Source organism: Gadus macrocephalus, chromosome 13 (genome assembly GCF_031168955.1).
Source record: "Gadus macrocephalus chromosome 13, ASM3116895v1".
Taxonomy (NCBI): Eukaryota; Metazoa; Chordata; class Actinopteri; order Gadiformes; family Gadidae; genus Gadus; species Gadus macrocephalus.
This window is the reverse complement of record NC_082394.1, coordinates 7,285,054-7,297,548: the sequence shown is the minus strand read 5'-3', so window position 1 is coordinate 7,297,548 and position 12,495 is coordinate 7,285,054. Positions and strand designations below refer to the sequence as shown.

The 12,495-nt window shown below is 44.3% G+C and overlaps 1 protein-coding gene across 1 annotated transcript in view; it reads left to right on the top strand.

The window, feature by feature from the left end:
• The window catches only part of kcnb1 (potassium voltage-gated channel, Shab-related subfamily, member 1), a 29,498-nt gene that overhangs the window by 1,020 nt on the left and 15,983 nt on the right, over positions 1-12,495 (top strand). Inside the window, 3 exon segments of the mRNA XM_060070295.1 lie at positions 689-842; positions 901-1,206; positions 1,209-1,408. Coding sequence (XP_059926278.1) covers positions 767-842; positions 901-1,206; positions 1,209-1,408 — 582 coding nt within the window. The 5' untranslated portion in view covers positions 689-766.

Sequence of the window (12,495 nt, the reverse complement as noted above, 5' to 3'; positions counted from 1 at the left end):
AGCTCACAGAATGGGCAGTTAGGAGGTCCTCGCCATGTTTTTCCGGAATGGACTCCGAGCACGGTCTGACGTTTCAGCACCATTGGAGTGGACAGCGCTCGTATATAACCGCTCGTTCCAGCTCTGCTTGTCCACACCTTCAATATCAGAAATAACAATGTAGTTCACTCGTTGTTTTTTTTAGCCCTACTACAGTGGCATTCAGAAAACAAAACCGAACAAATAAATATTTTGGTTGAATATATGAGTTTGAGTGGTCTTTCAAAGTGTTAGATCAGGGCTGCATCCCATAATAACCCTTTTCCCCCCCCCCCCCCCCTCTCTCTCTCTCTCTCTCTCTCTCTCTCTCTCTCTCTCTCCTTCTCTCTCTCCCCCTCTCTCTCTCTCTCTCTCTCTCTCTCTCTCTCTCTCTCTCTCTCTCTCTCTCTCTCTCTCTCTCTCTCTCTCTCTCTCTCTCTCTCTCTCTCTCTCTCTCTCTCTCTCTCTCTCTCTCTCTCCCTCCCTCTCTCCCTCCCTCCCTCCCTCCCTCCCCTCCCTCTCTCTCTCTCTCTCTCTCTCTCTCTCTCTCTCTCTCTCTCTCTCTCTCTCTCTCTCTCTCTCTCTCTCTCTCTCTCTCTCTCTCTCTCTCTCTCTCTCTCCCCCTCTCCCCTTCTCCCTCTCTCTCTCCCTCACTCCTTCTCCTTCTCAGAGACGGTAATGGAAGAGCAGGCATCATGTTGTCCATAGCCAGGGAGATGCTCCTCCGCCCCCCCTCCCGTCCGACTTCATGATGGACAAGCCCCCCACGGAGCTCCACCACCACCACGCGGCCTCGCGCTCCACCGCCTCCCTCCCCCCTGACCCGGCGGCGGCGGCGGCGGCGGCGGGGGGGGGGGGCTGGGGGGGGGGCGGGGGCGGCGACGGTGGACCTCAGCCAGACCAAGGGCGGCTTCCGCCGGGTGCGGCTCAACGTGGGGGGCCTCCCGCACGAGGTGCTGTGGCGGACCCTGGACCGGCTGCCCCGCACGCGGCTGGGCAAGCTGCGGGACTGCGACGGCCACGACTCCCTGATGGAGGTGTGCGACGACTACAGCCTGGACGAGAACGAGTACTTCTTCGACCGCCACCCGGGCGCCTTCACCTCCATCCTCAACTTCTACCGCACGGGCAAGCTCCACATGATGGAGGAGATGTGCGCGCTGTCCTTCAGCCAGGAGCTGGACTACTGGGCGTCGACGAGATCTACCTGGAGTCCTGCTGCCAGGCGCGCTACCACCAGAAGAAGGAGCAGATGAACGAGGAGCTGAAGCGCGAGGCGGACAACCTGAAGGTGCGGGAGGGGGAGGAGTTTGACAACACCTGCTGCGCGGAGAAGAGGAAGAAGCTCTGGGACCTGCTGGAGAAGCCCGGCTCGTCCATCGCAGCCAAGGTAACGGGGGACCTGCGTGGGGACGGCACGCAGAGATGCACGCACGCAGTGATAGAGACACACACACACACACACACACACACACACACACACACACACACACACACACACACACACACACACACACACACACACACACACACACACTCACACACACACACACACACACACACACACACACTCACTCACACACATACACATGCACTTAGATACACACACACGCATGAGATACGCACACATGCTTGCAGACGTAGAGAGAGACACACATACACACATACACATAGATGACCACCACACAGACACATAGTCATGCATGCACAAACTCACACACACACACACAAGTATAGAAAAGCACACAACAATAGGCACACGGGAACACATACAGACACAAACAGAGATACACACAAAGAGATACATGCGTGCGCACACAAACATACAAATACGCACACACACACACACACATGAACACAAATGCACATGCTATTTGACTTTCAAATTGTATCAAAGTATAAAAATCACTTATGGCTGTACATTTTGAATGTGTGGGCACTCTCAACATCTAGTTATGTGGTAATTTTCACATTTCATGAATACATTTCAATAATCCCTGTGCGCTTGTTTACAAGATGGTCCGTAGAGAGGCGTGATTAGGCTTCAGTCTTTAGTCATTAAAATGTGTTTTTGCTGATCATGGAGGAAAAGTTTTGCAAGTCAGAGTTATACTTATTGATCCCTCAGTGACCTTCCTTCCTAACTATTAAAAGAGGACAGAACAGGGGGTCACGTGGAATCAGCAATGGACTCTCAAGTACTCAAGTAGAAGAGGAGGAACACAGTAGTATTACATGTTCAATATTGTGACTTTGTAATGCGGTATGAATCACATTTAATCCTAAACCATTATAAAAATAGTTATGTTAGTAATTATTAGCTTATGTTATGTTAGCACTGTTCATAGCCCAGATTTGTTTTTCTCTGTTGAGTTTTATTTGATGTGTTAAGGTTTACATAAGACAGCTGTAGGTGTAAGTGTAACACTACCACCGCTACTTCTGCTATGGCTACCATGACTACTGCTACTACTACTACTACTACTACTACTACTAATCCTACTGCTACTACTATTACTAATACTTCTCCCACCAGTGGCGGTTCTAGGATTTTTCTGAAACAGTGGCCATTAAGGGGCCCCATGCTACATTCAGGGGCCGTACCGGCCTTGCGCTGAGTTGTTGACGCGGGTCCGCTTCTTCTCCTAAGTTGCATTGACACATTACTGCCGCCAACGGTTTGGGGGTGGAATTGCATCTGTGATCGGTGAATTCTCCGGTAGTTCAGCTCGTCAATTGATTGACGGAACAGGGGCACGTCAGGGGCCACTCAGATTTCAGCAGAGGCCAGGCCCCCTGTGGCCCCACCCCTAGAACACGCCGCTGTCTCCTACTACTACCACTACTACATGTCATTAACTATTCATTAAATAGGCTTTAAATAGTTCCTCAGTAGGCATTCAGTAGACCTTCAGTAGACATTCACCTTCGTGTGTCTGCGTGTGAAATGGCTGGTCTGGGGGAAACACAGCCTTCCTCCGGTATTGCTCTAGCTATTGCTAATATATTTCATTGAATGTGTTTGAGGAGGAACTCGCCAGAGGGGAATCACCTTGTGGTTGTCAAGATGCCACACGGCCTTTTGATTACGTGACTCTGTGGTGTTGTTGTTGCTGTCCAGCTCGCCTGACGAATTCAACATGTCTCTGAACGACACGATGGAGACATTGGGTTTACTCCGTATTTGTTATGGAGGCTGTTTCTCTGTCTGCTCCGGGTCCATAAGAGGGTTGTTTCAAGTGGATTTAGAGATGTTGTTGTTGTTGCTGCTGTTATACCTCTGATTCAAAGTCTGTTTCCCTCCATCTGTTTATTGCTTGCCCACTGATAATAGCCTCATGATGATATGCTCTATAATTACCTCATTGATTCACCATCTCTGCTCACAAAACAAAAATGGATCCGTCTGTGGAATATTTAATTTGGCTAATCATTTCCAAATTTGTCAGCCCTTTATTCTATATTTGATCGTCTATTAGGACGGCCTAATGCTACCTGAATGAACAACGGCCGCCGCACGATTTATGAGCCGGTCCTGGCTCACAATAGCTCACGACGTTACACACACACACACACACACGCACACACACGCACACACACACGCACACACACACACACACACACACACACACACACACACACACACACACACACACACACACACACACGCACACACACGAACACACACACACACACACACACACACCGGCAGTGTTTGAACAACAATTAGATTCCCCGCACTCTAATCACGCAAGTCGTGACGCCGGCTGAGGGATCCTCCCAGGGTCCGCCGGGCTAGCTGTCGGCTGGCTGCGCTGGGGGGATGACTTGCAGGGAGGCCGCGTGGAGGGGCTGTCAGGCCGCGCAAACACCCCGAGATGGGCTCTGCGGCCGAGTCAAGTCGGGGAAATCACTTTCTCGCGCAGATCCAGGGGGAGATGTAAAATCAATGGTGATCCTATTAGAGTTTACAACGTTCAAACGCCTATGGAAAAAAGGAAGGGCTGTCTCCTGCGATATGTGCACCATCACCCTTGTTCAAACGTCACCGTGGAGGAGAGGATTAATGAGTTTAACGAAACAGGGTTCTGTGGCGGAGTCGACCCACATGCAGCGCTACGTTTTTGAAGGTTTTTGTGCCGTAGCGTTGAAAGGTGGGCTTTCCCAGAAATGCACAGCTCTCCCCTGTATTACAAGTGCTAGCACTCCGGTCTGAGATTGGCCCTCTGACAAGTGGAGAGCAGACCCATGCCCAGGGAACAATGTAACTAGCTTGAGAGGGCAATATAAAACCACAGCGCAAACCTACTAAAAGCACGGATGCATTGTGCTAACTATATGTGAAACCCTGAACCAGTGTGGGCTCATTCGGTGGTCCAGAATTAACCACAACGTGAGGTGATACGCTGAGGTGTTCGTCAACGGAGACTTCCAGCAATAGAATGTGCTCTATGGATGCACGTTTCACATTGAGAAACTTAGAAGCAACATAGGCTGAGATTATTCTGTGTGTGTGCATGTGTTTGTATGAGATGTGTGTGTGTGTGTGTGTGTGTGTGTGTGTGGGATTGCTTGCGTGCGTGTGTGTCTGTGTTTGTGTGTGTGTGTGTGTGTGTGTGAATGTGTGAGTGTGTGTGTGTGTGAATGTGTGAGTCTGTGTGTGTGTGTGTGTGTGTGTGTGTGTGTGTGCGTGCGTGTGTGAATGCTTGCGTGCGTGTGTGTCTGTGTTTGTGTGTGATGAGTACAGAAGCTCATTAAAATGTACAACCCCAGGTGAATCTGGTTAAAAAAAACAATTAAATCAATGTTATTCATGAGGGGTCCTGGCTCTCCCCTCCCCTCGTGCGCTGCTCCTGCTCTTAATTTCTCCCATTCTTGGGCTCCTCGAGCAGACAGGCGGCTAAATGTCAGGGAAATGTCACATTCATTATTCTCCAGGAGACCTCATGCTCCACGTTGAATACTCCCTGTCCACATCCCTCGTACCCCATATTGGAGGGGTTCCTTTCATCCAATCACATCCTCCGGTTCTGACCGCTCCAAGCTATGAGATGTGTCCTTCTGGCAGCAAGTAGGCCACTGAAGGGCTTTTATGTTTGGGGGCTTCCATTATGTTTCAGACTTTTGGATTTGTAGAAATCAGTTCATTGTACATCCATTGGGAATGAAGTATACAATAATGGGGTGATACGGTGAGGGGTATTACAGGAAACATGGCGTGCAGAGTGTTGGAACAATATACAGTGCAACTATATAATGTATAGTCAGTCCTACAGTTGTATAGTTTTGGCATTATTCTTTCTGCAATGTCCTCAAGCTAAGGTTGAAAAAGAGGCACACCATAGTATTTTTGTCTAAGAGGGCAAATCTCACTAATAATGCCACTATGTACTCTGATCTAAAGTCATTTCTACAAAACAGCCTGTGCAATGAAGGTGGGGGAAAGCCCTTGAAACTAACAAACGTACACCGTGTTCAGAGTCCAAAAATAGGGTCTTCTGGAGTATTCCTATGAAACAGGGTTACGTGGGAGACCTGTCATTCTATAAATAATCACGACACAGATAGCCCTCCCCCAGTAAATTCAATTTGATCGTATCAACATGATTTGGAGTCAGGGCATCTGTTGGCCTAAAATAAGATCATTTTATTAGGAGACCACAAATGGACTGCAGGACAGGATATTGTATCACTGTCTCCTTTGCTCTGTATTAAATGCAAGTAACCCCCTCGTGATTGCCTGGTGCTTGAGCTCCGACCTCGTTTTTCCTGATCAGGTCGAAGATCAGGAAAAACGGGGGGGGGGGGGGGGGGGGGGGGGGGAAGGGGGCAGCCATGGCTTTGTTCCAGGGCTGCCCGCCATGCTTGTGAATCCCTCTCGGCATGAACAGAGGCGAGTGTTGACCTGTGTCTCGTTATCTGTGGTCCAAGGTCAGATTCCAAATGTGAAACAGTGACGTTTACGTGAGAAGTTGCCCTGTGATCTGTAGGGGGTCAATGGCGATCCGCGGGAGGGACGTGTGTAATTAATCCAAGGTTTGGTGTAATTCGTCCCTCAGAGGTTTTGCTGTCCTCCTTAGTCTTTGCAGTTGTGTCCATAGCATGGATTCCTGAAGGATTTCCTGCTGTTACCACATGCTATGCTGTTCTAATGCTATAGATTAATCATCAGGAGAGAGTAGTCCTATTGATTAGGGGCTATGACCTGTGACCTCTCGTCAGGATCAAGGAACACACAGACATGGCGCATTCGCACACAATAATACAGACACACAAAATACACACAAAACAGACACACGAACACACACACACACACATGCACACACGCACACACACACGAATACACACATACAAACACACAAACCCACACCCACACATACACACACTCACAGACTCACATCCTAATCACGCAAAAACATGTGCACTGACAAGTGCATAGCTTGAGAACCTATGAAGCACCACGGCCAGAATGAATGGATCCCTGTGATGATACTCTGTCATCCTGGTCAGAAATAACTTCCCTCTGATACACCAACACTGATTCTGAATCCCACCATGACTCAGATGCACACCCTGTTCACAAAGACAGATTCACAGGAACGCTACAGACAAGATTATTCATTGGGAAGAATGGTGATTTTATCTTGTTGTTGTTTTTATGCTTCGCCATGCAGTCCTTATCGGACCTTGGTCCTGTGGTTTGGTGATGTTAAGTGCAGCAGGAGATCCTGTTGTATTCTCGGTTTCCGTAGTAACCTGATATAACAGGGAAACGTTATATCCATTTCTGTGCAACTGGATTGTTTCCTGTCAATGGAGCATACTCACCCACTCACTACCTCACTAACTCACTGTCTTACTCACTCACTAACTCACTCCCTCACTGCCCCACTCATTATCTCTCTTCCTGACTCACTATATCACTTATTTATTCAATCACTCACTCACTGCCTCACTCACAACTCCATCACTCACCTGCTCATTTGCTAACTGCCTCTGCAAGAGGTTATGTCTTTGGTCAAATGCTAAATTCACAATTGCAATATGATTTATTTGTAACTGTATATTCACAGAGCAAATGCATGTTTCAAGTCAAATATAATATATATATAAGTTTTCCCCCTTATCCTAAGAATGATCCTTCCCCTATATTTCTTAAGCGAAAATATGTTTCTAAATATCGAAAGAAAAAATTGAAATCCTCCCAAGCAAATCGCCTCCCTTATCTAAAAAAAACAAAATGTTCCCCTTTATCTAAAGAAAAAATATGTTGTCGCCCTTATCTTGGGCGGTTTAGCCTCCTATGAGGCCACAGCCACCCTACACCATCACCACCACCACGACACTAAGTATCAGCATTTGTAAAAAGTGGGATAAGCATCCAGGATCCTAAAGTGGAGCGTTTATAAGCACCGATTGAGCTTCTCCTTGCAGCTAGGCTTAACCCAGGTGTGAACACAGGGGAGCCACCTGCAGCAAAGTTCTCATAATTGGCACAGAGTCTGAAGCCTTTGATGTGATCAGACTATCACTGCTGCTGGCATAATCTCCATCATTTACCCAGAAACCCATCCTGCGCTGCATGGATTGTTCAGGCCCCCCAGGTCTGCAGTTTGAAACTTATTTGGATTATGATTAATATTTTGTGAACACATTTGTTGAAGAAAATGCATGAGCACAATGATATCAAAATGAGTTATTCCCAAAAATAAATAAATAATATACTTCATTATAACGACACAAATGACATTATTATGACACAAATGACAATTTAATTATTTTATATTGTAATTGTGATTATTCATTGCGATTAACAGATTATTGATTTAATTCATGATGTGTGTGTGGCACCTATGGTATATAAACAAATATTCAAATAAAGCAATTGCTGAGATAAAGTCACAGTTTGGTATTTGATTTTAATGTAACATGCGTACAAAATCAGATTTGCACGCAATTATTATTATTATTTTATATATTATTTTAACATTATTTTATTTTATTTTAATATTTTTCTCCAGCCCCAGTCGTTACAGTACATAATGTATGTGGATGCTTTCGATTAACATCGCATCAGTTATAATAGGGAGACACAATGTGGCCCTTGGGGGCCTGCAGCTCTCGGGGCCCCTGGGTGAAGTAACTCGTTATGCTCAGTCAGTAATCCAGCTTTGTCCCTCTTACTATATGCTAATTCCGGATCCAGCCGTCCTACTATGTCACAGCAGAACTTCTGGGGGAAGACGGGCCTGATAGCAGGCACTGCAAGGGGCGGAGTTACGCCTTGTTGCCTCTTTCATTACGGAGATATTCCAACGAAAAGAAAACTCATTCACGCAAGTGGATGAAAGCTTTCCAAAGAGGATTTGTCCACAGTGTCTAGAGGGTCGACAGTGTTGATTGGAAACTTTAACAGACGCTGTTTTACACTTTACTACTACTGGTCGAGTTTGTGTTCAGCAATTATACACTTACAGATCATCACCTCCAGCAACAAGATTGATTGTGGAAACAAATATGAAGTGAACGAAAGTGAAATGCCAAATTCGATCATATTCAAGCTTGTCTGCCGTCAGACTCAAAAGTGTGATTTGCGAGACTAACTGTGTGCTAACAAGAATTATAGAAAGTACATCTACCTTGATTTTGGCCTAATGATGAGGTGCAAAAAGCCTACTTGGAAGCATGAGGAACACCGGAAATGTGCCAATGAGGTTTACGGATTATAGACTTGATGCTGGCTGAAAAGATTTGTTTGATATTATTAATTTCTCCTACCATTTGTTAAATGGATCAGTTAGTCAGTAAGTTGGAAGTTGATTTGGTAGCACTTTACAACATGAACGCCAATAATAAAGGATTACGAGACCCTATGTTAAGCACAGTTTTGTCGTTGGGCGATGAACTGAGTCAGAGTCAGAGTGAGTCAGAGTAGTTTGCTGAAGCGGGCAGGAGGGATGGCACCAGGGCTGGAAAGACCCACGGACCCAGCTGGTGAGCAAGGCCAGCTGGCTTATTGGACTACATCTGGGCTCGTCTGGAGGCAGGGGTGGAGAGAGGAGGATGGGCAAGCCCTCCCATCAACTTAACGTTGAGCCGTGGCCAGCGGGTAGACCCTGCAGCCACCGACTGAAGGGAGATGTTTATTATTACATTATATGTTTATTGTCTGATTTTGTTTGGCATTTTTATTTGTATTGCATTTTTGTAACTAGGAGGCATCTCTATTTCCGCGTGTGTTTCTGCGGCTGTAAACACCCACATTTCCCCGCCTGGGGATCAATAAAGTGTTGTCTTATCTAATCTTTTCTTATCTTGGAAGAGTATTTTTGAGGAAACCTTTGCTGTCAGACTGAACAAGAGAGACATTATGTAAGTTCTGTCAAAACATGTAGAATATTACAATGGATGGAAGATTTATTTTTAATGGATTTTAAAGGGAGATGAAGACCCATCTTTTGTGAGCCTGGAGAAAGAATAACTCTAGCATAAACAGAAAGAAACATCATTATGTTGTATATAATATGAGGAGTTGATTGGTTATTTTTTTAACAAATAAGTACAGATTACGTATATTTTAAAAGCTGCATGTCAAAATATTGATTTGCTTTTAATTGGATCTCCCCTTATATCCACACACATATGCAGCCTTACTTAATAATAAAATCCCCTGTTGGTATTTGCACCTGTCGGATGTGCGATTGTTTTGAGTTTAGGTGAAAAAAACCCATACAAACCACCTCTAAAAAGGGAAAGCCGGTGAGTTTTTTCTCCTACCAATTAATTCTTTCTCACGTTGTGGCTTTTTTTAGCTCTTCAACGTCCAGGGTGCCTAACATGTGAAATCCGACTGGCGTTTGAATAATTGCTGTCAAACCAGCACAGTGTTAGCAGTGAAAGTGGTTCACACAGTGACATGTTTACTCATGTATATTCAGGGACGCGGGAAGTGGGGGTGCTTAGGGTGCTGCAGCACCCCCCCCCTGGCGGCCTCTGGCTGTAACTGCAAGTGAGAAGGTTTTATGAACAAATCAATACTTTTTTCTTTTTTTTTATAATTTTATCATACAACATGATTTTTCATTTAATTATTGACATCCACCCTTTTTATGATATTTATCATATTATCATTTCAATTTATTTAGAACATTGTCTGAGTAGGCTGACGTAGGCTATGACGCACAACGCAGAACTGTCGATAGCTGAATATCGTACTATGCTGATTTTACATAAGAAAGTTGGTGTTCAACATCTGTTGTAGTGAACATTCTAAAACTGGTGTAAAATGTTGCTGCCATATTAATAGACACGTTGAATGTTATCGTTATGATTCTGGAATCCTGCACGTAAACTGGTTGGCAAAAAAAGAGCAAAGACGGACTGTTCACTTGACGGAGAAACCGTCACTTTCCTCATATCAGACAACTCGTAACTCTGGATGAAAATAAAGGCTTTCTTTTATTGTCACTCTCCTTTTAAACCTTTAGAAATAACCTCCTAAATCCTTGTTATAACGCTGTGTATAATCCCGGACCGCAACAGCTTGTCGGCATGTTGTTATAGTGTGAAATTCAGCACAGTATCAGCCGAGTTGACTCTAATTTCCACATTGTTTACTTGCTGACGTTTGTGAATAACAGTGGCTAGTTGGCAGAACTCTTTTTACACACCAGTAGAGTGTTTATCAGAGTGGAGCCCTGAATGTTGCGCAGCATTTATTATGACGTCATTATATAGACTCTCTCTCAGCACCCCCCCCCCCCCCCTTGGACTGACTTCCCGCGTCCCTGGTGTTACCACCTATGCTTTATTCGATACTTTTCAACAGTGTTACCCCTTATGGGTTTTTCATGACCACAGATAAAAAACTACAGTTTTTTTTACGTTTCATTTGATAAAAACGACAGTGTTACCCCTTATGTTTTTATTCATGACGACCAATAAAAAACAACAGTGTTACCCCCTTTATGTTTTTATTCATGACGACCAATAAAAAACCACAGTGTTACCCCTTATGTTTTTATTCATGACGACCAATAAAAAACAACAGTGTTACCCCTTATGTTTTTTTTCATGACGACCAATAAAAAAAGGAACAGTGTTACCCCTTATGGTTTTTTTCATGACTACCAAAGAAAAACGACAGTGTCACCCCTCATGTTTCATTTGATAAAAACGACAGTGTTACACTGTCGTTTTTTATTGGTCGTCATGAAAAAAAACATAAGGCGTAACACTGTCGTTTTTTATTGGTCATGAAAAAAAACGACAGTGTTACCCCTTGTTTTTTTCTTGATGACTGATAAAAAACGACAGTGTTACCCCTTATATTTTATTTGACAAAGACAACAGTGTTACCCCTTATGTTTTTTTTCATGACGACCAATAAAAAACAACAGTGTTACCCCTTATGTTTTCTATCATGACGACCAATAAAAAACAACAGTGTTACCCCTTATGTTTCCTTTCATGACGACCAATAAAAAACAACATTGTTACCCCTTATGGTTTTTTTCATGACGACCAAAGAAAAACGACAGTGTTACCCCTTATGTTTCATTTGATAAAAACGACAGTGTTACCCCTCATGTTTCATTTGATAAAAACGACAGTGTTACCCCTTGTGTTTTTTTTCATGACGACCAAAGAAAAACAACAGTGTCACCCCCTATGTTTTATTTGATAAATCTCGACAGTGTTTTCCCCTTATATTTATTTCATGACGGCCGATAAAAAACGACAGTTACCCCTCATGTTTTTTCCATGTTGACCAATAAAAAGCGACAGTGGCACCCCTGTCGACGTTTTTGCAGGGATCGGAACATGAGCTGTTTAGAGTGTTAACCTCCGAACTTAACAATGCACCATCAAGACACCGGTTAAAGTCATCACAAAGGTTATACTTGACTTTATAATTCGCATGAAATCGAGAAAAAAAACTTCCAACAGAGGTCATCATCCGGACTTGAACCCCGGTCTCCAGGGGGTTAGGCAGAGTGCACCCCACTGCACCACTGAGGCAAAGACAATATACAATAATCAATCATCAATAAAGAGGATATACATGACATTAAAATGTATGTGTGTATTTCTATTATTTCCCTTATGTTTTTTTTCATGACGACCAATAAAAAACAAGTGTTACCCCTTATGTTTTCTTTCATGACGACCAATAAAAAAAGGAACAGTGTTACCCCTTATGGTTTTTTTCATGACGACCAATAAAAAAAGGAACAATGTTACCCCTTATGGTTTTTTTCGTGACTACCAAAGAAAAACGACAGTGTCACCCCTCATGTTTCATTTGATAAAAACGACAGTGTTACACTGTTGTTTTTTATTGGCCGTCATGAAAAAAAACATAAGGGGTAAGACTGCTGTTTTTTATTGGTCGTCATGAAATAAACCACAAGGGGTAACACTGTCGATATTTATCAAATAAAACATAGGGGGTAACACTGTTGTTTTTCTTTGGTC